This window comes from Talpa europaea (assembly GCF_964194135.1).
Source record: "Talpa europaea genome assembly, chromosome: 7".
NCBI classification, from domain to species: Eukaryota; Metazoa; Chordata; class Mammalia; order Eulipotyphla; family Talpidae; genus Talpa; species Talpa europaea.
In genome coordinates this window covers 9,188,042-9,215,491 of record NC_140074.1, presented here as the reverse complement: position 1 = coordinate 9,215,491, position 27,450 = coordinate 9,188,042, and the positions used below count along the sequence as shown (strand labels likewise).

Sequence of the window (27,450 nt, the reverse complement as noted above, 5' to 3'; positions counted from 1 at the left end):
CCTCTTGAAGAGACCTACACAATCTAAACCGGAAATTAATAGCTAGTGATTTCTCTCAAGCTGGAGTGAAATTGCCAGGATGTAACTGATGAGACATATTGCTATTCCCTGTCAACAAAAGTCCATCCAGGATCCTAACCTAACTAAAATAATAATATTGAAATATTTGTCTTTAACCTACAGCATGCCAGACTCTACACCCATGGTTCCATATGCACTTTCTACCTAAATCCTAGACATAGCCCTAACACAGCAAAAGTATAAATCCTATTTTAGGGCCTCCCCGATGGTGCAGCGGGTGAGCGCACAGCTGTGAAGCTGTCCGCAGCCTCTGCAGTGTGGGTTCGATTCCCAGCCAGTCAGGGAGATTCCCACATGGTGCGACAGACCTCTCCTTTCACGCCCGCTGCTCTCCTCAGCCGTGTTTGTCGGTCCTTCTACCTGTTCTGCTCCCTGCTCTTTCTCTGGTGAATTTCTCATACTCCCGCGACTCTGGCTTGTACCACAGTGCTTGTGTAAATAAATAAATCTTCAAAAAAATCCTATTTTAATTATGAGGAACAATATAAACATTCTCTGTATGTGCAAAGATACATCAATAATCAGGAGATAAGGTTAAATCACAATATATCTCTCTGGGCAGATTCAAGCTCTTAACCCTCTGCATACATGTCACAATCCCAGTTGTTAGAATAAGGCGACATGTTGTATGATGTCATTTGTCATTCCTCTGTCCGAGAGTTATCAGTCATTTCTGGTGCATCATACACCAGTAAGCACATTTACAAAGTGCTTTCACATACTTTAATTCCAAATAATTATATCAGAGATTATATGATACATAAGGTAATTATACCTTCATGTCAGAAATGTGAAAAGACTCAGGAAAAGATATAACGACCAATGAGGTCTCCTGGTTCTGGAATGGTGGATTCCAGATGCACCCTTCCTTTGGCAGAGAGCTTAGTTAGGATTAGACACACACACACATACAAACACACATTGAGGAGGCATCTGCACTGACTCTCTCAAGCAGGGAGCAGGACAGCAAGGCCTCCTCAGGGACCATGAACTTGCTGAGGGCTCTGATGATCTGGGTTCAAGGTCACCAAGAGGACAGTGTCTGAACCCCCATGTGGAGGCCTGGCTGTCCACTGACTTGTGCTGTCACCTCACTGAGAAACAGGAAACAAGCAGAAACCAGCTGGATCAACTGGGTCCTTGATTCGGTGGAGGTGGTGGTGGGTGATATGCGAGGAGATGTTGGGTCGGAGGCCTGGAGTGATCAGGCTGTGTTTTCTAGTGTGAGGGGCATGCAGGGGCCCCTGTTCTTATACTTATACTTGTCCTGCCCCAGACAGCAGTGAAGTGGGGTCTCCATCACACAGACACTGGCTTGGGGATGATAATAAAAATCCTCACCAATTCTGAGCACCAATTATGAGCCAGGTGAGATGCTGGATAGACTGCTTGCATTGGCTCATTTATTCCTCAGAATTGCAATATGTGGGAGTAGTTACCCTCCTTTCCCAGGGAGGGGTCTCAATATCAGAGAGCAAACATAAGGGCCAGACTGTGAGTGGGCCCCATTGGAAACTGAGCAGGCACTTAGCTCCCATCCATTAGTATGTAACACCTGCTTAGTGGGGGAGCCCCGAGAGAACCTTCCTCTCAATGCAGAGCATGACCCTTGTGAACGGTCACTAAAGTGTCAGTGAGGATGGCACGTGGGCCCCAGGCTGTGGACCGTGCCCCACAGAAACACTGCCTGTAATGAAAACATCAAAACACAACCACACACACTATCCTTGGAGTGACAGTCATATGTCAGTTTTGTTATAAACAAAACACAACATCACAGCTACCACTTGACTCTGTAACAACTTCATCCTCCTTCCTCTGCTGCTCATGGATAAATGCAGGAACCCCTGCTCCAGAGTGGGGAGCACATCTTCTCTCTTTACATTCCGCAATCTCTTACTTACCTGTAGGAGTACCCAGAAGAACATGTGTGAGTTATGCAGCAGGGAGGGCAGGTGTCTGAGATCAAAGGAATGGTTAAGAGACTAGAGCTCACACCCAAAAGTGGTCTCCACTTGCCTAATGGAGACCCAGTTGGTGCTTGAGCCTGGGCCAAGGAGGAAAATAATTCATTGTGTCATTTACCCCTCTCTGTCTCTTGTGTCCCTCTCTCTGTCTCTACCTCTGTCTTTTTCAATCTCCATCTCTCAGTCTATGTATATATAAACATGTATGTACATACAAAATTCTGGCAGGAGACATATTTTTACCTACATTACAAGGAAAGACCCATAAGGAATCCATAGGAAGAAACATATTTTTTTCCTCGTTGAATTCACAGCACAGTCTGACCTGCCATTCTTGCTAACTCAATGACCTTCTAATCAGCGTCTGTGTCCTCAGCTTCTGTTGTGGACACCAGGCAAAAAGCACAAAGCAAATCTCTGTGAGCCTATGACCTCCTGACTCTGTGTCTGCCCTTGAACTTCAGAGCAACAGCCAGGAGGATGTTATTTTATAAACCATGAGAGAACAAAGAAATAGTCCCTAAACTCTTGGTGGAAAAATGCGAGTAGTCTAATTGCCCACAATTCCTGTCAGACCTTGGGGAGGAGCCTGTGCAGAGGCCAAAGGGACACTGGGATCCACCGGGGAGGGTGTCTCAGGTACAGGGGCACTCTGGGTTGCCCACAGGTCCAGCTAGGAGGCAGGATGACTTAATCATCTTCCAATGCCCATGTGGCCAATGCCCTGGTTAGACAGCACGGAATGCTGGGCTCTGCCTGTCATTCATTGTTGCGCTCAACATGTCAAGTAACTTATCTCAAGCTTGTTTCTTAAGTTGTTTTAACCTTGTTTTACTTTAAAGGGCAGATAATCAGTGTATAGTCAGTATGAAGTTTTTATTAAAGTTATATGAGATCATTCCTGTTAAGAACACATTAGTGTTGTTCTTCATGTATATTCCAAGAAAGAAGAAGTAAATATATGATCATTGATGTTGATATAGTATTGATATGAATGAATGACTCAGTTAGTTGATTTATAATTTGAAAAGTCAGTGGAAGTTCTATATGCAAACAATAGGTTAGGAGAGAAAAATGAAGAAAATCATCTCATTCACAATTACACACAAAGAATAGAATTCCTAGGAGTAAACTTAACAAAGTAGGTGAAGGATCCACACAATGAAACCATAAGGCATTATTAAGAGAATTATGGATTGGGGCTCAGCAGATCTCTCCTGCCTCACCTGCTGCTGCTCTTAGCAGTGTGTTTCAATAAATCTGCCTGTTCAATTTCCCCCTCTGTCTCTGATGAATTCTTTCACCCTGCACTTTTGGTATACATCTGATTCTTCCTCACCAAAAAAAGAAGACATCGACTGGAAGAATTAACATTACTAACATAGACATACTCCCCAAAGAAATATATAGACTGAATTCTATCCTGGTGGTAGGTTTTTTGTGAAAACATATATTTTTAGAGATTTGAAATGATAACCCCTAAAACAAATGCAATAATGTAAACCAATGTAAATAATGCAAACCAATGTAAATAAACAGCATATAAATTAATTAAAAATCAATTAAAGACTTGGATATAAGACCCCAAACCATAAAATAGAAAGAAGACACCAGAGATGATACATTTCATCACATCGACCATGCAGACATCTACAGGGAATTGACCCTTACAACAAGGGTAAAAACAACAAAAATAAATAATGAGAACTAAAGGAAATTAAAAAGATTTGTACAGTAAACGAAAATACTAGCATATTAAAAAGACAGTCTACTAAGTGGGAGAATGTATTTACACATTACACAACTAATAAGGGAGCTTATGTAAGGTATACAAGAACCCAATGGACTAGAAAACAAAAACCCAAAACAGGGCCTCCCTGGTGGCAGAGTGGGTTTAGCACCATGCTGTGAAGCTGTCCAAAGCCTTTGCAACTCGGGTTCGAGTCCTGCCCAGCTGGGGAGAGTCCCTCGTGGCGAGGCAAACCTCTCCTGCCTCGCCCACTGCTACCCTCAGCAGTATTATTGATCCATCTGCCTGTTCTGCTCCCCACTCTGTCTCTGATGAATCCTCTCACCCTCCTGAGCCTCTGAACTATACCCCAGTTCTTGCATAATGAAATAAATCTTTATATTAAATAAATTTTTTATACATATATATGTATACATATATATGTATACATATATATGTATGTATACATATATATGTATATATATGTATACATACATATATATATATGTACATGAACCCAAAACAATCCTACTACAACATGGGCAAAAGATTGCAATAGATACTTCTCCAAAGAAACTATGTAGTTGGTCAATGAATATATGGGGAAAAAAATCCTGTCTTCACTCTAATAAAGGAAATGCAAATCAAAACCACGATGAGAAATGATCCACTCTTGTGAGAATGGCCATATTTAAAAGAACGGAAGCAAAAAATGGTGAGGATATGGAAAAAAATAAAAAGAACTCATCCATGGTTAGAATGCAAGTTGGTGCAGCCTCTGCAAAAATGGTATGGAACTTTCTTCAGAAAATACAAACAATGAAATCCAATATGATCATGCACATCTCCATCAGGCATTTACCCTAGATAAGAAATCTCTAATACAAAAGACTTATGCACCCATATATTCATAGCAGTGCTGGCCACAAGTGCCCAGTCATGGAACCAACCTAAGTGCCCATTGACAGACAAATAGGTAAAGAAATTGTAGAATACATGTGCTTGGTGGATTATGACACACTGCAACGTGGATGGCCACAAGGTGGTGATGGTAAGTGAAATAAGCCGTACAATGAAAGGCAGATACTAGGTGGTTTTACTTATTTCTGGAATATAGAAACCAAAAGCATTAACTGGTAAAATAGAGCAAAAAAAAAATCTTTGAACTAAGGGAAAATAGTTAACTCAAAATCAGAGAGTACAAGGGGATGGAGGTGTGAATGGGTGCAGGGGCTAGGGCAAATATGGGTGGTTTGGTGGATGGTGGTGTAATAGGGGCACATGTGGAGGGGTAAAAATATGTATCACAATTACTTAATATTTTTAAATTAAAAGGGCTCTATCACAGTGTTTCCCAATTCCATAGTGTAAGTATTCCCATTATAGCTGACTTCAATCTACCAGCATGTTACTGTAGAGTTGGGAGGAGCTGTAAACCATCAACTTGAAGATGAGGCAAATGGCTCAGCCCCTCACCACATAACATCAGTCCACTGGGAGCAGATCATGAAGCTAGATCTGTGTCTTCATAACATAACAGACAGAATACAGATGAGACACTGACATATCTCAAATGGAAAGTAACCCACATTTGCAATTGTGTGAAATATTTTTATAAGATTTTGCACATAACTTGTAAGATAAAAAAAAGCAGAATAAAGTAATGAGAATAAAGTTTATTTAACAAACCAAGTTACAAAATTTGATATAGTCGATGCATTAACATCATTGACAGGAGAATGCATGATCTTTCCAAGTTACATGGAGTTATCAACCCTCTCACATAATCTTAGGAGATACATCTCATGGTGTTCGTGACTAAATCAGATGATTTAGAGGTCATCATTTGAAGGTAATCTTATTGACAAATGTCTCAAAGGCCTGCTTTATATCTCTATTCCTCAGGCTGTAGATAAAGGGGTTCAGCATGGGGGTGACGACCATGTACATCACAGAGGCGATCATGTCTTTGTCTCTGGAGGTGTGTGATGAGGAGAAGTAAACTCCTGCAGCGGTCCCAAAGTATAAAGACACAACGAGAAGGTGGGAGCCACAGGTAGAGAAGGCTTTAAAGAGGCTTTTAGTGGAGGGGACCCTCAGGACAGTAGTCGCTACACGGACATAGGAGCCCAGGATGCCACCCAAACAAAGGGAAAACACCAATCCTGCCTCAGTGAAGATGACCAACTCATTGAGAGACACATCTGAGCAACTCATCTTCAGGAGTGCAGGGAGATCACAGAAGAAGTGGGGAATGGTATTGTCAGTACAGAAGGATACTTGGATCAAGAGCAGAGTGTGCAAAAGAGAATGGATGAAGCAAACAAACCAGGATCCCGCTACTAAGGAGACACACAGCTCCTGCCTCATGATGGTGCTGTAGTGGAGGGGCTGACAGATGGCCACGTACCTGTCAAAGGCCATCACTGCGAGAAGGAAACTGTCAAGACTGGCAAAGAACAATAAGAAATACATCTGGGAAATACATCCTCTATAGGAGATGGACAGTTGCTGAGTGTGCATGTTCGTGAGCATCTTAGGGACAGTGACAGATGAGAAGGAGATGTCAGTGAGGGCCAAGTGGCTGAGGAAGAAGTACATGGGGGTGTGGAGGCGGGAGTCCAGCCTGATGAGCAGGATGATGAGCAGGTTCCCCAGCACCGTGGTCAGGTACATGCCCAGGAACAGGGCAAAGAACAGGCCCCGCTGCTCTGGACGGATGGGGAGCCCCAGGAGGAGGAGCTCGGACACACTGCTCTGGTTCTCCCACCTCATATTCTTCATGACTGTGCTCGGGATGAAGGAAAGGAGAGGTAGGAAGTCTAGAATTATCGCAATGACTTGGCAATATAGTTTTTACATGAAGGCATGAGTTTTTTTTTTTTAATTTTAATTTGATTTTTATATTCCCCATACAATTGCAACCCCCTTATCTTGACCCCAATCCCTCCTATCCCCCTCTCCCGCCATAGAGTTTTTAACCATGATCTGTTTACTGTTCACCCTGTGGATTCATGAATCACAGTCTGTCACATTGGGCTTAGTACATAACACTCATGATACCCTACAAAGCTTTCCTTCCACGGACCAGAGGGCATTTTTCTCTATTCCACAAATTTGTCTTGAACAACTGCCTTGGCCCAGGCCCCCCACAAAGCACTGAGTTCATAACAGCAAGCAGGAAATGCAGCCTCTGCCTTCAAGGAGTTTCCATCTTTCTATCATTGCAGGTCACATGACAGTACCTGGCACGCATGGCAAAGTCATGAGATGGGCAGCAGGAGAGAATCCATAACTTCCTCTTGAAGAGACCTACACAATCTAAACTGGAAATTAATAGCTAGTGATTGGTCACAAGCTAGAGTGAAATTGGCAGGATGTAACTGATCTGAGATATTGCTATTCCCTGTCAACAGAAGTCCATCCAGGATCCTAAGCAAACTCTAATAATGTCAAATATTTGTCTTTTACCTACAGCATGCCAGACTCTACATCCATGGTTTCATATGCACTTTCTACCTAAATCCTAGGCATAGCCCTAAAAAGCAACAGTATAAATCCTATATCAAGGCCTCCCTGGTGGCACAGCGGATTGAGCGCAGGCTGTGAAGCTGTCCGAGCCTCTGCAGTGCGGATCTTGGTTGGCCAGGAGGATTCCAATATGGTGTGGCAGACCTCTCCTTTCATGCCCGCTGCTCCCCTCAGCAGTGTACCAGTCCCTCTGTCTGTTCTGCTCCCTGCTCTGTCTCTGGTGAATTCTCTCATCCTCCCGACCGCTGGCTTGTACCCCAGTTCTTATACATATAAATAAATCTTTAAAAAATACTTTTTTCACTATGAGGAACAAAATATACATTATCTACTTGTGCAACGATACATCAATAATCAGCAAAAAAGGCTAAATCACAATATATCTCTCTGGCTGGATGTCAGCTTTTAATCCTGTGCATACATGTCACACTCCTAGCAGTTAGAATAAGGAGACATGCTGTGTGATGTCATTTGTCATTCTTCTGTCCAAGAGTTATCAGTCATATCTGGTGCATCATACACCAGTAAGCACATTTACAAAGTGCTTTCACATACTTTAATTTCAAATAATTAATGTATATCGGAGATTATATGATAGATAATGTAATTATACCCTTCATTTCAGAAATGTGAAAAGACTCAGGACAAAGATATCACGACCAATGAGGTCTCTTAGTTCTCTAACAGTGGATTCCAGATGCACCCTTTCTTTGGCAGAGAGCTTAGTTAGGATAAGACACACACACACACAATCACACAAATACACAATGAGGAGGCATCCGCACTGACTCTCTCAAGCATGGGTGAAAGACAGCAAGACCTCTCAGGGACCATGAATTGGCTGAGGGCTCTGCTTATCTGGGTTCATGGCCACGGAGAGGACAGTGTTTGGACCCCCAGGTGGAGGCCTGGCTCCCCATTCACGTGAGCTGTGTCAGCCTCACTGAGAAACAGAGGAATCAAGCAGGAACCAGCTGGACCAACTGGGTCTTGAATCAGTAGAAGTGGTGGGGGTTGATTTGTGAGGAAGGTTCTGGGTCTCCAGCCCTGGAGTAACTAGGCCATGTTCTCCAGGGTGTGAGGTGCGTGCAGAGGCCCCTGTTCTTAGACTTATACTCTTCTTGCCCTTGACAGCAGTGAAGTGGGGGTCTCCATCACACAGACACCAGCTTGGGAATGATAATAAAAATCCTCATCTCTTCTGAGCACCAATCATGAGCCAGGCGAGATGCTGGATAAACTGCTTGCATTGGCTCATTTATTCCTCAGAACAGCAAGTATGTGGGAGTAGGTACCCTCCTTTCCCTGGGAGGGGTCTCATTGTCAGAGAGCAAACATAAGGGCCAGACTGTGAGTGGGCCCCATTGGTAACTGAGCAGGCACTGAGCTCCCATCCATTAGTATGTGACACCTGCCCAGTGGGGGAGCCTGAGTGGCCGTTCCTCTCAGTGCAGAGCATGACCCTTGTGAACAGCCACTAACGTGTCAGTGAGGATGGCACTGGGCCCCGTGCTGTGGATGGTGCCCCACAGAAACACTGCCTGTAACGAAAACATCAAAACACAACCACACACATTAAACCTTGGGTGAATGCATATGTTAGTTTTGTTATAAACAAAAAGCAACATCACAGCTACCACTTGACTCTAGCAATTTCATCCTCCTTCCTCTACTGCTCATGGATAAATGCAGGAACCCTATTAAAGAGTGGGCAGCACATGTTCTCTCGTTACCATCTGCAGTCTCTTTACTTACCTGTAGGAGTAGCCAGATGAACATGCGGGAGTTATGCAGCAGGGAGGACAGGTGTTTGAGATCAAAGGACTGGTTAAGAGACTGCAGGTCACACCCAGAAGTGGTCTCCACTAGCCTAATGGGGACACAATTGATGCTTGAGTTCTGGGCCAGAGAGCTCTGTCTCTGTCTCTGTCTCTACCTCTGTCTTTTTCAATCTCCAAGTCTCAGTCTGTGTATGTATAAATACGTATGTACATACAAAATTCTGGCAGGAGACATATTTTTACCTACATCATTACAAGCAAAGACCCATAAGGAATCCATAGGAAGAAACACTATTTTTTTTCCTCTTTGAATTCACAGCACAGTCTGACCTGACATTCTTGCTAAGTCAATGACCGTCTAATCAGCGTCTCTGTCTTCAGCTTCTGTTGTGGACACCAGGCAAAAAGTAAGAAGCAAATCTCTGTGAGCCTCTGACCTCCTGACTTTCTGTGTCTGCCTTTGAACTTCAGAGCAATAGCCAGGAGGATGCTATTTTATACACCATGAGAGAACAAAGAAATAGTCCCTAAACTCTTGGTGGAAAAATGTGAGTAGTCTAATTGCCCACAATTCCAGTCAGACCATGGGGAGCAGCCTGTGCAGAGGCCAAAGGGACACTGGGAGCCACCTGGGAGGGTGTCTCCGGTGCAGGGACACTCTGTGTTGCCCATCACATCTGGTTGATCCAGATGTGAAGCAGAATAACTTAATCATCTTCCAATGCCCATGTGGCCAATGCCCTGGTCAGACAGCACTGGATGCTAGGCTCTGCCTGTCATTCATTGTTGCAATGAACATGTCAAGTAACTTCTCTCCTCATGCTTGTTTCTTAAGTTGTTTTAACCTTGCTTTACTTTATTTTTTTTTATAATTTTTTTTTTATAGAGGCATGCTTTATTTATTTGTTTGCTGGTTTGTTTGTTTGTTTTGTTTATACATGCACTGGGTACAGTCAGAAGCGCGGGAGGGTGAGAGAATTCACCAGAGCCAGAGCGGGGAGCAGAGCAGGCAGAAGGACCGAAGTACACTGCTGAGGGGAGCAGCGGGCGGCAGGAGAGGTCTGCGCGCCATGTGGGACCCTCCTCTGGTGGCCGGGGAGCAGCCAGGGATCGAACCGGCGCCGCAGAGGCCGCGGGCAGCTTCGCAACCCAGGGCTCAACCGCTGCGCCACCGGGGAGGCCTGTAACCTTGCTTTACTTTAAAGGGCAGATAATCAGAGTATAGTCAGTATGAAGTTTTTATTAAAGTTATATGAGATCATTCCTGTTAAGAACACATTAGTGCTGGAGGGGGCGGAGCAACATGGCGGCGAGGAGACGCTGCGAGTAAGATCTCCCATTAAAAAAAGTTAATAGGGAGGAAAAGCGGCAGGTCCCAGTGAGAACTGGGACACGGAAGATAAACGGGTGACGCCAGCAAACTGCCCGAAGAAGAAAGTGGCCATAAAAGAGGACTAGAAGGGAGGGAAGCGCAGAACCCTGCTCCCCTCCCCCGCCCACAGAGGCGGCACTCTCCGACCAGCAGAGAGGAGGGAAACAACAAACCAAAACGTCCAACAAGAACAAACGACGCAGCAAGCGGGACTGTGAGTGGAAAGGAACTATTGCAGCCACCACACCCCGTGAACGGGAGCTGCGGAGAATCCTGCAGGATCCGCCGCGGAGGTGAGCTCCAGGCGCCATTAAAGAGAGCCCCGCCCCCCAGGAGGAGACCAGCACCAGCACACAGCCCCGGCCGCCCGGTAAGCTTGCTCGAAAAGCGGCGCACTGGAAAAGCAGACGGGGATCGGGATTGCGCGGAAAAGCGGCGCGGATCGCGCTGAAAAGCAGTGCGGTTGAAAAGCAAACGCGGATCCGGATCGGATCGCAGCTGCCCAGGTCCCCCCGCCTGCGACCTAGGCTTGCTGGGAGACGCGCGGAGGCCCTCCCTGAGTGAGCAGGAACCAGGCGCCCAGGCAGGGGAGCGGGATTCAAAAGGCGCCATTCCCACGCCACTGATCTGGGCTACAGCCCGCGTCCTGGAACTGAGGGCTTTGGAACTGAGACCCGGGGCACGAAATTAGGGGTGTGGGTTCCCCACGACGGTGGGGCACAAGGCAGACACAGCACCCCAAAGCCGTTGAGGTGTACCCTACCATCCCCGCTCTGCTCCCTGTCCCACGGGGTGGAAAATCAGCTCCCCAAGGGCTCTAGGAGAGATCTCTGGCGCCACCTAGCGACTTGAAGCCAGCACAGGCTCCTGAAGGAGCTAGTGGCCAGCTGGGGAGTTAGCCCACACCGGGCCCCTTCCGAACAAGTAGTCTGAGCCCACAGGGAGAGCAAGCACCCACAGCCAGGGCAGACCAGGCACGCAGAAGAGTGTGCCTGACACCAGACGCGCAGGGAGTGTGTCCCACATCACCATTTTAGAACAGGGACATTTCTTCAGTAAAGACTACCTGCAGAAGGCTTCCTGAGGAGCCAGAGGTGAGCGGGGGAAGTTCGCCCACGCCAGACCCCCTCTGGCCTGCAGTCCAAGCCCAGAGGGGGAGCAGGAACCCACCGCCGGAGCAGACCACTAGCACAGGGGAGTGTGTCCCCACATCGGCATTTTAGAACAGGGACCTTTCTCCAATAAAGACTGCTTGAAACTGACAGATGACTCCTGGAGGAACCAGAGGGGAGCAGAGAAGCCCACCCAAGATGCCGGCCAGTCCCAACAACACAGTGTCCCAACGCATACGGCAAATTAGAAAACAGACAGTAGGGAGGAGAAGAACCACATGCAACCTAGCAACTCTCCAGAGAAAAAGCACACCACAAAAAGAAAACCAGCCCCCAGATTGCAACGACAGTAACTTGGAAGAACTTCTGAGCCTTCCAGAAAGAGAATTTAAAATTGCCGTGATTAAAAAACTGACAGAAGTCATAAAGGAAAACAATGATAAGGGAAAAATAATCAACGATCAGAAGAATGAAATTGAGTCCCTAAAGAGGGAAGTAAAAGAAATGCAGGAGATCAAAGAATTAGTGGAAGAACTAAAGAATTCTGGGAAAAGCAATGAAAGCAGAATTGATGAAATGGAAGAACGAATAAGTGCTCTTGAAGACACAGAAATAAAAAGAACCAAAACAGAAAAGGAAAGAGAAGTACGAAGGAAAAAGAATGAAGAAAGACTTCGGGAACTATCTGACTCCATGAGGAAAGGAAATATAAGAGTTATAGGAATACCAGAAGGAGAGGAGAGAGAAGTAGGAACAGAGAAAATATTCAAAGAGATAATTGAAGAGAACTTCCCAAATGTGAAGAAGGAGCTGAATATTGATATACAAGAAGCAAGAAGAACACCAAACTTCCACGACGAAAGAAAAAATACAGCAAGACACATAATAGTAAAGCTCCCAAGAATCCAGGACAAGGAAAAAATAATGAAGCTGGCAAGAGGGAAGAAACAGATAACATTCAAAGGAAAGCCAATCAGGCTGACATCAGACTTCTCCGAAGAAACACTACGGGCAAGGAGAGAGTGGAGGGACATAGTCAACAGACTCCAAGAAAACAGATGCCAACCAAGAATACTCTATCCCGCAAAGCTCTCCTTCCTCTTTGAAGAAAGAATATGGACCTTCCCAGACAAACAGAAACTTATTTCTGGAATATAGAAACCGAAGAGAATTAACTGGTAAAATATAGCCAAAAAAAAAAAAAAAAAACAAAACTTTGAACTAAGGGACAATAGTTAACTCATAATCAGAGAGAACAAGGGGATGGAGGTGTGAATGGGTGGAGGGACTAGGGCAAATATGGGTGGTTTGGTGGATGGTGGTGTAATAGGGGCAAATGTGGAGGGGTAAAAATATGTATCACAATTACATAATATTTTTAAATTAAAAGGGCTCTCTCACAGTATTTCCCAATTCCACAGTGTAAGTATTCCCATTATAGCTGACTTCAATCTACCAGCATGTTACTGAAGAGTTGGGAGGAGCTATAAACCATCAACTTGAAGAAGAGGCAAACAGCTCAGACCCTCACCACATAACATCAGTCCACTGGGAGCAGATCATGAAGCTAGATCTGTGTCTTCATAACATAACAGACAGAATACATATGAGACACTGACATATCTCAAATGGAAGGCAACCCACATTTCCAATTGTGTGAAATATTTTTTTAAGATTTTACACATAACTTGTAAGATTAAAAAAAAGCAGAAGAAGTAATGAGGGTAAAGAATATTTAACAAACCAAGTTACGAAATTTGATCTAGTCGATGCACGGACATCGTTGACAGGAGAAGGCATGTTCTTTCCAAGTTACATGGAGTTATCAACCCTCTCACATAATCTTAGGAGACACATCTCATGGTGTTCAGATGATTTACAGGTCGTCATTTGAAGGAAATCTTATTGACAAATGTCTCAAATGCCTGTTTTATATCTCTATTCCTCAGGCTGTAGATGAAGGGGTTCAGCATGGGTGTGACGACCATGTACATCACAGAGGCGATCATGTCTTTGTCTCTGGAGGTGGACGATGAGGAGAAGTAAACGCCTGCAGCTGTCCCATAGTATAAAGACACAACAAGAAGGTGGGAGCCACAGGTAGACAAGGCTTTGAAGAGACTTTTAGTGGAGGGGACCCGCAGGACAGTCTTCCCTATACGGGCATAGGAGCCCAGGATGCCACCCAAAGACAGGGTAAAGATCAATCCTCCCTCAGTGAAGATGACCAACTCATTGAGGGACACGTCTGAGCAGCCCATCTTCAGGAGTGCAGAGAGGTCACAGAAGAAGTTGGGGATGGTATTGTCAGCACAGAAGGACACTTGGATCAAGAGCAAAGTGTGCAACAGAGAGTGGATGAGGCAAACAAACCAGGATCCCGCTACTAAGGAGACACACAGCTCCTGCCTCATGATGGTGGTGTAGTGGAGGGGCTGACAGATGGCCACGTACCTGTCAAAGGCCATCACTGTAAGAAGGAAAGTGTCAACACCAGCAAAGGCCACAAAGAAATACATCTGGGAAATACATCCTCTATAGGGGATGGACAGTTTCTGAGTGTGCATGTTCCACAGCATCTTAGAGACAGTGACAGATGAGAAGGAGACATCAGAAAAGGCCAAGTGGCTGAGGAAGAAGTACATGGGGGTGTGGAGGCGGGAGTCCAGCCTGATGAGCAGGATGATGAGCAGGTTCCCCATCACCGTGGTCAGGTACATGCCCAGGAACAGGGCGAAGAACAGGCCCCGCTGCTCTGGATGGATGGGGAGCCCCAGGAGGAGGAACTCAGACACGCTGCTCTGGTTCTCCCACCTCATACTCTTCATGTCTCTGCCGGGGATGAAGGAAAGAAGGAGAGGTAGGAAGTCTAAAATTATCCGCAACGATTTGGCAATATCCTTTTTACATCTAGGCATGATTTTATAAGCATGATCTATTTATTGCTCACACCTGTGGATGTGTGGATCCGTCTGTCACAGCGGGATCTATGGTACGTAAGACCTCACAATACCCTACAAAGCTTTCCTTTCACGGAACCAGAGGGCATTTTTCTCTATTCAACAAATATGTCTTGAACAACCGCCTTGGCCCAGGCTCCCCACAAAGCACTGAGTCCATAACAGCAAGCAGGAAATGCAGCCTCTACCTTCAAGGAGTTTCCATCTTTCTATCATTGCAGGTCACGTGACAGTAACTGAAATGCATGGCAAAGTCATGAGATGGGCAGCAGGAGAGAATCCATAACTTCCTCTTGAAGAGACCCACACAATCTAAAGTGGAAATTAATAGCTAGTGATTGCTCACAAGGTAGAGTGAAATTGGGAGGATGTAACTGATCTGAGATATTGCTATTCCCTGTCAACAAAAGTCCATCCAGGATCCTAACCAAGCTAAAGTAATAATGTCAAATATTTGTCTTTAACCTACAGCATGCCAGACTCTACACCTATGGTTCCATATGCACTTTCTACCTAAGTCCTAGGCATAGCCTTAATAAAGCAACAGTATAAATCCAATTTTAAGGCCTCCCCGTGGCGCAGCAGATTGAGCGCAGGCTGTGAAGCTGTCTGCAGCCTCTGCAGGGCTGATTCTGGGCTGGCCAGGGAGATTCCCACATGGTGTGGCAGACCTCTCTTGTCATGCCTGCTGCTCCTCTAAGCAGTGTATTTCGGTCCCTCTGCCTGTTCTGCTCCCTGCTCTGTCTCTGGTGAATTCTCTCACACTCCCACGCCTCTGGTTTGTACCACAGTGCTTGTACATATAAATAAATCTTTTAAAAAATCCTATTGTAACTATGAGGAACAGAATATACATTTTCTATATGTGCAAAGATACATCAATAATCAGCAGAAAAGGCTAAATCACAATTTATCTCTCTGTCTGGATTCCAGCTTTTAACTCTCTGCATACATGTCACACTCCTAGCAGTTAGAATAAGGAGACATGCTGTGTGATGTCATTTGTCATGCCTCTGTCCAAGAGTTATCAGTCATTACTGGTGCATCCTACACCAGTAAGCACATTACAAAGTGCTTTCACATAATTTAATTTCAAATAATTAATGTATATTGGAGATTATATAATATATAAGGTAAATATACCCTTCATTGCAGAAATGTGAAAAGACTCAGGACGAATATATCATGGCCAATGAGATCTCTTAGTTCTCTAACAGTGGATTCCAGATGCACCCTTCCTTTGGCAGAGAGCTTAGTTAGGATAAGACACACACACACACACACAAACACACAATGAGGTGGCATCTGCACTGACTCTCTCAAACAGGGGTGCAGGACAGCAAGGCTCCTCAAGGACCATGAACTGGCTGAGGGCTCTGCTTATCTGGGTTCACGGCCACCGAGAGGACAGTGTCTGGACTCCCATGTGGAGGCCTGGCTCTCCACTTATGTGGGCTGTGTCAGCCTCACTGAGAAACAGAGGAAACAAGCAGGAACCAGCTGGACCAACTGGCTCCTTGATTCGGTGAAGGTGGTGGGGGTTGATTTGTGAGGAATGTTCTGGGTCTCCAGCCCTGAAGTAATTAGGCCATATTCTCCAGTGTGTGAGGGGTGTGCACAGTCCCCTGTTCTTAGACTTGTCTTGCCCAAGACAGCAGTGAAGTGGGGTCTCCATCACGCAGACACAGGCTTGGGGAATGATAATAAAAATCCTCATCTCTTCTGACACCAATCATGAGCCAGGCAAGATGCTGGATAGACTGTTTGCATTGGCTCATTTATTCCTCAGAACAGCAAGTATGTGGGAGTAGGTACCCTCCTTTCCCTGGGAGGGTCTCAATGTCAGAGAGCAAACATAAAGGCCAGACTGTAAGGGGCCCCACTGGAAACTGAGCAGGCACTGAGCTCCCATCCATTAGTATGTGACACCTGCCCAGGGGGTCAGACCCAAGTGACCCTTCCTCTCAGTGCAGAGCATGACCCTTGTGAACGGCCACTAAAGTGTCAGTGAGGATGGCATGTGGTCCCCAAGCCATGGACGGTGCCCCACAGAAACACTGCCTGTAATAAAAACATCAAAACACAACCGCACACACTATCCTTGGAGTGACAGGCATATGTCAGTTTTCTTATAAACAAAACACAACATCACAGCTACCACTTGACTCTGTAACAACTTCATCCTCCTTCCTCTACTGCTCATGGATAAATGCAGGAACCCTATTAAAGAGTGGGCAGCACATGTTCTCTCGTTACCATCTGCAGTCTCTTTACTTACCTGTAGGAGCAGCCAGATGAACATGCGGGAGTTTTGCAGCAGGGAGGGCAGGTGTTTGAGATCAAAGGACTGGTTAAGAGACTGCAGATCACACCAGCAGTGGTCCCCACTTGCTTAATGGGACACAGTTGATGCTTGAGCTCTGGGCTAGAGAGCTCTCTCTGTCTCTGTCTTTTTCAGTCTCCATCTCTCAGTCTATGTATGTATAAATATGTATGTACATACAAAATTCTGGCAGGAGACATATTTTTACCTACATTACAAGCAAAGACCCATAAGGAATCCCTAGGAAGAAACATAATTTTTTTCCTCTTTGAATTCACAGCACAGTCTGACCTGCCATTCTTGCTAAGTCAATGACCGTCTAATCAGCGTCTGTGTCTTCAGCTTCTGTTGTGGGCACCAGGTAAAAAGCAAGAAGCAAATCTCTGTGAGCCTATGACCTCCTGACATTCTGTGTCTGCCCTTGAACTTCAGAGCAATAGCCAGGAGGATGCTATTTTATAAACCATGAGAGGACAAAGAAACAGTCCCTAAACTCTTGGTGGAAAAATGCCCGTAGTCTAATTGCCCACAATTCCTGTCAGACCTGGCGAGAAGCCTGTGCAGAGGCCAAAGGGACACTGGGAGCCACCTGGGAGGGTGTCTCTGGTGCAGGGGCACTCTGGGTTGCCCATAGATCCACATGCGAAGCAGGATGACTTAATCATCTTCCAATGCCCATGTGGCCAATGCCCAGGTCAGACAGCACTGGATGCTGGGCTCTGCCTGTCATGCATTGTTGCACTGAACATGTCAAGTAACTTCTCTCCTCAGGCTTGTTTCTTAAGTTGTCTTAATCTTGTTTTACTTTAAAGGGCAGATAATCACAGTATAGCCAGTATGAATGTTTTATTAAAGTTATATGAGATCATTGCTGTTAAGAACACATTAGCGCTAGTTCTTTATGTATATTCCAAGAAAGAAGTAAATATATGATCATTGATGTTGATATAATATTGATATGAATGAATGACTCAGTTAGTTGATTTATAATTTGAAAAGTCAGTTACAGTTCTATATGCAAACATAGGTTAGAAGAGAGAAAAATGAAGAAAATCATCTCTTTCACAATTACACAGAAAGAATAGAATTCCTAGGAGTAAAGTTAACAAAGGAGGTGGAGGATGCACACAATGAAAACTATAAGGCATTATTAAGAGAATTATGGATTGGGGCACAGCAGATCTCTCCTGCCTCACCTGCTGCTGCTCTTAGCAGTGTGTTTCAATAAATCTCCTGTTCAATTTTCCCCTTTGTCTCTGATGAATTCTTTCACCCATGCTTGTTTGGCATACACCCAATTCTCTCCCACCATAAAAAGATGATATTGATTGGAAGAATTTACATTACTAACATAGACATACTCCCCAAAGAAACATATAGATTGAATACAATCCTGATGGTAGTTATGTAGTGAAAACATATATTTGTAGAGATCTGAAATGATAACCCCTAAAACAAATGCAATAATGTAAGCCAACATATAAATAGCATATAAATAAATTAAAAATCAATTAAATACTTGGATATAAGACCCCAAACCATAAAATACAAAGAAGACAACAGAGATGATACGTTATCTCATCGACCATGTAGGCATCTATAGGGAATTGACACCTACAACAAGGGAAAATACAACAAAAATAAATAATTAGACCTAAAGAAAATTTAAAACATTTGTACAGTAAAAGAAAATACTAGCATATTAAAAAGACAGTCTACTAAGTGGGAGAATATATTTACACTTTACACAACTAATAAGGGATCATATGTAAGGTATACAAGAACCCATTCGACCTGCCAACAAAAACCCAAATCAGGGCCTTCCGGGTGCCAAGTGGGTTTAGCAGCCTGCTGTGAAGCTGTCGGCCCCCTCTGCAGTGCAGGTTCAATTCCTGGCCATCCAGGGAGATTCCCACATGGTGTGGCAGACCTCTCCTTCCTTGCCCACTGCTCCCCTCAGCAGTGTTATTGGTCCATTTGCCTGTTCTGTTCCATGCTCTGTCTCTGGTGAATCCTCTCACCCTCCCACGCCTCTGATCTGCACCCCAGCTCTTGTATAATTAAACAAATCTCTCTCTCTCTCTCTCTCTCTCTCTGTCTCTCTCCCATTCCCTCTGTGTGTGTGTATATAAACCCAAAACAACCCAACTACAAAATGGGCATATGATTGCAATAGATACTTCTACAAAGAAAATATACAGTTGGGCAATGTATATATGGGGAAAAAGCTTGTCTTCACTAATAAAATAAAAGCAAATCAAAACAACAATGAGATATTACTCACATTGTGAGAATGGCCATATTTAAAATAACGGAAGGAAAAATTGATGAGGATATGGAAATAAAAAAAAAAGAACCCATTCATGGTCAGAATGCAAGTTGGTGCAGCCTCTGCAAAATGGTATGGAGCTTTCTTCAGAAAATACAAACAATGAAAATCCCATATGATCACTGCTCATCTCCATCAGGCATTTACCCTAGATACGAAATCTCTAATACAAAAAGACTTATGCACCCATATATGCATAGCAGTGCTGGCCACAAGTGCCAGTCATGGAACCAACCTAAGTGCCCATTGACAGACAAATAGGTAAAGAAATTGTAGAATACATGTGCTTGGTGGATTATGACACACTGCAACGTGGATGGCCTCAAGGTGGTGATGGTAAGTGAAATAAGTCATAAGATGAAAGGCAGTTATGGGTGGTTTTACTTATCTGTGCAATATAAATAACCAAACAGCATATACTGGCAAAATACAGCAAAAAACATGATCTTGAACTAGGGAAAAAACATTATTTGTTATGGGAGAAAGCAAGGGATGTGAGCAGTGAGTGGGGTGAGGGGCTAGGGCATTGGCATGGGTGGTTTGGTGGATGGTGGTGGAATACGGGCATCTGTGGAGGAGTCAAAATATACATCCACAATTACAGTATCTTTTAACTGAAAAAGAGCCCCATCACAGATGTTCCCATTCCATAGTGTAGGTATTCCCAATAGAGCTGACTTCAATCTACCAACATGTCTTTGTAGAGTTGGAAGAGCTGTGAACCATCAACTTGAAGATGAGGCAAGCTTGTTCAGCCCCCATTACATAACATCAGTACACTAGAAGCAGATCATGAAGCTAGATCTGTGTCTTCATAACATAACAGAAAAAATACATGCATGAACAGTGACATAACTCAAAGTAGAAGCCAACACACATTTGTAACTGTGTGAAATATTTTTATAAGTTTTTGCATATAACTTGTAAGAGATGAAAAAAAAGCACAACAAAGTAATGAGGATAAAGAATATTTAACAAACCAAGTTACCAAATCTGACCTAGATGATGCATTAACATCTCTGACAGCAGAATGCATGTTCTTTTCAAGTTACATGGAGTTATCTACGCTCTCACATAATTTTAGGAGATACAGCTTATGGTGTTTGTGACTAAATCAGATGATTTACAGGTCATCACTTGAAGAAGTTCACCTTATTAACAAATGCCTCTAAGGCCTGTTTTATATCTCTATTCCTCAGGCTGTAGATGAAGGGGTTCAGCATGGGGGTGAGGACGGTGTACATCACAGAGGTGATCATGTTTTTATGTCTGGAGGTGGACGATGAGGAGAAGTAAACTCCTGCAGCTGTCCCATAGTATAAAGACACAACAAGAAGGTGGGAGCCACAAGTAGAGAAGGATTTAAATAGACTTTTAGTGGAGGGGACCCTCAGGACAGTCGCCCCTATACGGACATAGGAGCCCAGGATGCCACCCAAAAACAAGGTAAAGAGCAACCCTCCCTCAGTGAAGATGACCAACTCATTGAGGGACACATCTGAGCAGCCCATCTTCAGGAGTGCAGGGAGGTCACAGAAGAATTGGGGGACGGTACTGTCAGCACAGAAGGACACTTGGATCAAGAGCAGAGTGTGCAACAGAGAGTGCATGAGGCAAACAAACCAGGATCCCGCTACTAAGGAGACACACAGCTCCTGCCTCATGATGGTGGTGTAGTGGAGGGGCTGGCAGATGGCCACGTACCTGTCAAAGGCCATCACTGTAAGAAGGAAACTGTCAAGACCAGCAAAGAACAAAAAGAAATACACTTGGGAAATACACCCACTATAGGAGATGGACAGTTGCTGAGTGTGCATGTTTGTGAGCATCTTAGGGACAGTGACAGATGAGAAGGAGACATCAGCGAAGGCCAAGTGGCTGAGGAAGAAGTACATGGGGGTGTGGAGGCGCGAGTCCAGCCTGATGATCAGGATGATAAGCAGGTTCCCCAGCACCGTGGTCAGGTACATGCCCAGGAATAGGGTGAAGAACAGACCCCGCTGTTCTGGACGGATGGGGAGCCCCAGGAGGAGGAACTCGGACATGCTGCTCTGGTTCTCCCACCTCATGTTGCTCATGTGTCTGCCGGGGATGAGGGAAAGGCGAGGAAGGAAGTCTATAATTATACGCAACAACTTGGCAATATCCTTTTTTTTTTTTTTAAGATTTATTTATTTATTTATACAAGCACTGGGCACAGTCAGAAGCGCGGGAGGGTGAGAGAATTCACCAGAGTCAGAGTGGGGAGCAGAACAAGCAGAAGAACCAAAGTACACTGCTGAGGGGAGCAGCGGGCGGCAGGAGAGGTCGGCGGGCCATGTGGGAGCCTCGCCTGGCAGCTGGGGATCGAACTGGCGCTGCAGAGGCTGCAGGCAGCTTAGCCACCCAGCGCTCAACAGCTGCACCACCAGGGAGGCCCTTGGCAATATCCTTTTTACATGAAGGCATGTAAAGGCATTTTTTACTCATGATCTGTTTATTGCTCACACCTGTGGATGTGGGTATCTGTCTGTCACCGAGGGCTCGATGGCATGTAAGACCTCCCGATACCCTACACAGCTTCTTTCCTTGGAACTAGAGGGCATTTTTCTCTACTAGAAATTTTCTCATTTAGAAATATGTCTTGAACAACTGCCTTGGGCCAGGCTCCCCACAAAGCACTGAGTTCATAACAGCAAGCAGGAAATGCAGCCGCTACCTTCAAGGAGTTTCCATCTTTCTATCATTGCAGGTCACATGACAGTACCTGGGACGCATGGCAAGGTCATGAGATGGGCAGCAGGAGAGAATCCATAACTTCCTCTTGAAGAGACCCACACAATCTAAACTGGAATTTAATAGCTAGTGATTTCTCACAAGCTAGAGTGAAATTGGCAGGATGTAACTGATCAGAGATACTGCTATTCTCTGTCAACAAAAGTCCATTCAGGAACCTAACCAAGCTAAAATAATAATATTTGAATATTTTTCTTTAACCTATAGCATGCCAGACTCTACACCCATGGTTCCATATGCACTTTCTACCTAAATCATAGGCATAGCCCTAAAAGCAACATTATAAATCCTATTTTAGGGCCTCCCCAGTGGTGCAGCAGGGTGTGCACAGAGCTGTGAAGCAGTCCGCAGTCTCCACAGTGCGGGTTAGATTCCCGGCCGTCCAGGGATATTCCCACATGGTGTGGCAAACCTCTCCTGTCATGCCTGCTGCTCTCCTCAGAAGTGTATTTTGGTCCTTCTGCCTGCTCTGCTCCCTGCTCTGTTTCAGGTGAATTCTCTCACCCTCCTGTGCCTCTGCCTTGTAACCCAGTGCTTGTATATATAAATAAATCTTTTTAAAAATCCTATTTTAACTGTCAGGAACAAAATATACATTATCTAAGTGTGCAAAGATACATCAATAGTCAGCAAAAAAGGCTAAATCACAATATATCTCTCTGGGCAGATTCCAGCTTGTAACCCTCTGCATACAATTCACACAAATGACATGTGTGATGTCATTTATCATTCCTCTGTCCAGGAGGTATCAGTCATTACTGTTGTATCATACACCAGTAAGCACATTTACAAAGTGCTTTCACATACTTTAATTCCAAATAATTAATGTATATCGGAGATTATATGATATATAAGGTGAATATACCCTTCATCTCAGAAATGTGAAAACACTCAGGACAAAGATATAATGACCAATGAGGTCCTTTAGTTCTCTGAAGGTGGATGCCAGATGCACCCTTCCTTTGGCAGAGAGCTTAGTTAGGATTAGACACACACACACACACACACACAAACACACAATGAGGAAGGATCTGCACTGACTCTCTCAAGCAGGGAGCAGGAGAGCAAGGCTCCTCAGGGACCATGAACTGACTGAGGGCTCTGCTTATCTGGGTTCAAGGTCACCGAGAGGACAGTATCTGAACCCCTATGTGGAGGCCTGGCTCCCCACTCACGTGGGCTGTGTCAGCCTCACTGAGAAACAGAGGAAACAAGCAGGAACCAGCTGGATCAACTGGGTCCTTGAATGGGTGGAGGTGGTGGTGGGGTGATTTGTGAAGAAGGTGCTGGGTCTGAGGCCTGGAGTGATCAGGCTGAGTTCTCCAGTGTGTGAGGGGCTTGCAAGGGCCCCTGTTCTTAGACTTATACTCGTCTTGCCCCAGACAGCAGTGAAGTGGGGTCTCCATCACACAGACACTGGCTTGGGAAATGATAATAAAAATCATCAGCACTTCTGACACCAATCATGAGCCAGGCGAGATGCTGGATAGACTGCTTGCATTGGCTCATTAATTCCTCAGAACAGCAAGTATGTGGGAGTCGTTACCCTCCTTTCCTAGGGAGGGTCTCAACGTCAGAGAGCAAACATAAGGTCCAGACTGTGAGTGGGCCCCATTGGAAACTGAGCAGGCACTAAGCTCCCGTCCATTATTATGCGACACTAGGCAATGGGGGAGACCCGAGTGGCCCTTCCTCTCAGTGCAGAGCATGACCCTTGTGAATGGCCACTAAAGTGTCAGTGAGGATGGCACATGGACCCCATGCCGTGGACGGTGCCCCACAGAAACACTGCCTGTAATGAAAACATCAAAACACAACCACACACACTATCCTTGGAGTGACAGGCATATGTCAGTTTTCTTATAAACAAAACACAACATCACAGCTACCACTTGACTCTGTAATAACTTCATCCTCTTTCCTCTACTCTCACGGATAAATGCAGGAATCCCTGCTCCAGAGTGGGCAGCACATCTATCTTTACCATCTGCAGTCTCTGTACTTACCTGTAGGATTCGGCAGATGAACATGTGGGAGTTATGCAGCAGGAAGGGCAGGTGTTTGAGCTCAAAGGACTGGTTAAGAGTTTGCGGATCACACCCAGAAGTGGTCTTCACTTGCGTAATGCGGACCCAGTTGATGCTTGAGCTCTGGGCCAAGGAGGAAAAGAATTCGTTGTGTCATTTACCTCTCTCTGTCTCTTGTGTTCCTCTCTCTATGTCTACCCCTGTCTTTTTGAATCTCCATCTCTCAGTCTCTCTCTATATAAATATGTATGTACATACAAAATTCTGGCAGGAACATATTTTTACATACATTACTAGCAAAACCCATAATGTTTCCATAGAAAGAAACATTTTTTTCTCTTTGAATTCACAGCACGGTTTGACCTGACACTTGCTCAGTCAATGACCCTCTAATCAGCGTCTGTGTTCCTCAGCTTCTGTTGTAGACACCAGGCAAAAAGCATGAAGCAAATCTCTGCGAGCCTATGCCTCCTGACTCTCTATGTCTGCCCTTGAATTTCAGAGCAATAGCCAGGAGGATGCTATTTTATAAACCACGAGAGGACAAAGATATAGTTCCTAAATTCTTGGTGGAAAAATGCCAGAATAATCTAATTGCCGATATTCCTGTAAGACCTTGGGGAGGAGCCTGTGCAGAGGCCAAAGGGACACTGGGATCCACCAGGGAGGGTGTCTCAGGTACAGGGGCACTCTGGGTTGCCCACAGGTCCAGCTAGGAGGCAGGATGACTTAATCATCTTCCAATGCCCATGTGGCCAATGCCCTGGTCAGACAGCACGGGATGCTGGGCTTTGCCTGTCATTCATTGTTGCGCTCAACATGTCAAGTAACTTATCTCAAGCTTGTTTTATAAGTTGATTTAACCTTGTTTTACTTTAATGTACAGATAATCAGTGTATAGTCAGTATGAAGTTTTTATTAAAGTTATGTGAGATCATTCCTGTTAAGAACACATTAGTGCTAATTCGTTATGTATATTCCAAGGAAGGAGAAGTATATATCTGATCATTGATATTGATATAGTATTGATATGAATGAATGACTCAGTTAGTTGATTTATAATTTGGAAGTCAGTTGCCGGTCCATATGCAAACAATAGGTTAGAAGAGAGAAAAATGAAGAAAATCATCTCATTCACAATTACACAGAGAGAATAGAATTCCTAAGGTTCAACTTAAGAAAGGAGGTGAAGGATCCACACAATGAAAACTATAAGACATTATAAAGAGAATTATGGATTGGGGCACAGCAGATCTCTCCTGGCTCACCTGATGCTGCTCTTAGCAGTGTGTTTCAATAAATCTGCCTATTCAATTTTCCACTCTGTCTCTGATGAATTCTTTCACCCCTGCGCATTTGGCATATACCCGATTCTCCCCCACCATAAAAAGATGATATTGATTGGAAGAATTTACATTACTAACATAGACATACTCCCCAGAGAAGTATATAGATTGAATACAATCCTGGTGGTAGTTATAGTTAAAAACATATATTTGTAGAGATTTGAACAGATAATCCCTAAAACAAATGCAATAACATAAACCAATATAAATAAACAGCATATAAATAAATTCAAAATCATTAAAGACTTGGATATAAGACCCCAAACCATAAAATAGAACGAAGACACCAGAGATGATACATTTTATCACATCGTCCATGCAGACATCTACAGGGAATTGACCTCTACAACAAGGGAAAATACAACAAAAATAAATAATTAGAACTAAAGGAAATTAAAAACATTTGTACAGTAAAAGAAAATACGGGCATATTAAAAAGCCAGTCTACTAAGTGGGAGAATATATGTACACATTACACAACTATTAAGGGATCTTAGGAAAGATATACAAGAACCCATTTGACGTGCCAACAAAAACTCCAAACAGTGCCTCAGGGTGACGCAGTGATTGAGCGCCCTGCTGTGAAGCTGTCTGCAGCCTCTGCAGTGCGGGTTCGATTCTTGGCTGGCCAGGGAGATTCCCACATGGCGTGGTTGACCTCTCCCGGCTGGCCTGCTGCTCCCCTCCACAATGTTATCGGTCTGTCTGCCTGTTCTGCTTCCAGCTCTGTCTCTGGTGAATCCTCTCACCCTCCCGTGCCTCTGACCTGTACCCCAGTTCTTGTATAACTAAATCTCTCTCTCTCTCTCTCTCTATATATATATATATATATATATATAATATATATATATATATATACATAAAACACAACAACCCAACAACCCAACTACAAAATGGGCATATGATTGCAATAGATACTTCTCCAAAGAAAATATACAGTTGGTCAATGGTTATATGGCAAAAAGAATACATTCACTTCTAATAAAGGAAAAGCAAATCAAAACCAAAATGAGATATCACCTCACTCTTGTGAGAATGGTCATATTTAAAAGAACGGAAGCAAAAAATGTGAGGATATGGGGAAAAAAAAAGAATTCATCCATGGTCAGAATGCAAGTTGGTGCAGCATCTGCAGAAATGTATGGAGCTTTCTTCAGAAAGTACAAAAAATGAAAATCCCATATGATCATTGCACATCTCCATCAGGCATTTACCCTAGATATGAAATCTCTCATACAAAAAGACGTAGCACCCATATATTCATAGCAATGCTGTTCATTAAGTGCCCAGTCATGGAACCAACCTAAGTGACATTGAAAAATGGGTAAAGAAATTGTAGAAAATTGTGTCAGTGGAATACTACACACTGCAATGTGGATGGCCTCAAGGCGGTGATGTTAAGTGAAATAAGTCATAAAATGAAAGGCAGATATTGGGTGGTTTTACTTATCAATGGAATATAAATAACCAAACAGCATATACTGACAAAATACAGCAAAAAAAATCATCTAGAACTAAGGGGAAAAAAAGCACTATTTGTTATGAGAGAGAACAAGGTGGTATGAGCAGTGAGTGGGGGGAAGGGCTGGGGCATTGGCATGGGTGGTTCGGTGGATGGTGCTGGAATATGGACACGAGTGGAGGAGAAAAAATATAGATACACAATTTAATAACTTTTATATTAAAAAGAGCCCTGTCAAGATGTTCCATAGTGTAAGTGTCCCATTACTGCTGACTGCAATCTACCAACATGTCTTCCTAGAGTTGGGAGGAGCTGTGAACAATCAACTTGAAGACGTGGCAAACCTGGTCACCTCCCCACCAAATAAATCCAGTCCACTGGAGCAGACCACGAAGCTATATCTGTGTCTTCATAACATAACAGAAAAAACACACACATGAACAGTGACATATCTCCAAAGTAGAAGGCAACAGACATTTGCAATTGTGTGAAATATTTTTAAAAGATTTTGCACATAACTTGCAGGAGATGATTAAAAAAGGAGAACAAAGCAATGAGGATAATGAATATTTAATAAACCAAGTTACCAAATCTGACCTAGTTGATGCATTAACATCTCTGACAGCAGAATGCATGTTCTTTTCAAGTTACATGG

General features: G+C 44.2%; 3 protein-coding genes across 3 annotated transcripts; all 3 read right to left on the bottom strand.

Moving 5' to 3' along the window:
• Positions 1–5,619: 5,619 nt before the first annotated feature.
• LOC311172810 (olfactory receptor 1J4-like) lies at positions 5,620–6,561 on the bottom strand (the record flags this gene model as incomplete). Its single annotated transcript, XM_084236338.1, has 1 exon — positions 5,620–6,561. One exon carries the CDS (start codon positions 6,559–6,561, stop codon positions 5,620–5,622), a length of 942 nt encoding a protein of 313 aa, XP_084092464.1.
• A 6,727-nt stretch (positions 6,562–13,288) lies between these two features.
• Positions 13,289–14,401, bottom strand: LOC311173231 (olfactory receptor 1J4-like; the record flags this gene model as incomplete). Its single annotated transcript, XM_084237082.1, has 1 exon — positions 13,289–14,401. One exon carries the CDS (start codon positions 14,399–14,401, stop codon positions 13,460–13,462), a length of 942 nt encoding a protein of 313 aa, XP_084093208.1. The 3' UTR covers positions 13,289–13,459.
• Positions 14,402–20,318: 5,917 nt separating this feature from the next.
• Positions 20,319–21,554, bottom strand: LOC311173227 (olfactory receptor 1J4-like; the record flags this gene model as incomplete). The annotated part of the gene is made up of 1 exon (XM_084237078.1): positions 20,319–21,554. The coding sequence occupies exon 1, from the start codon at positions 21,261–21,263 to the stop codon at positions 20,319–20,321; it is 945 nt and encodes a 314-aa protein (XP_084093204.1). The 5' UTR covers positions 21,264–21,554.
• Between the last annotated feature and the right edge of the window lie 5,896 nt (positions 21,555–27,450).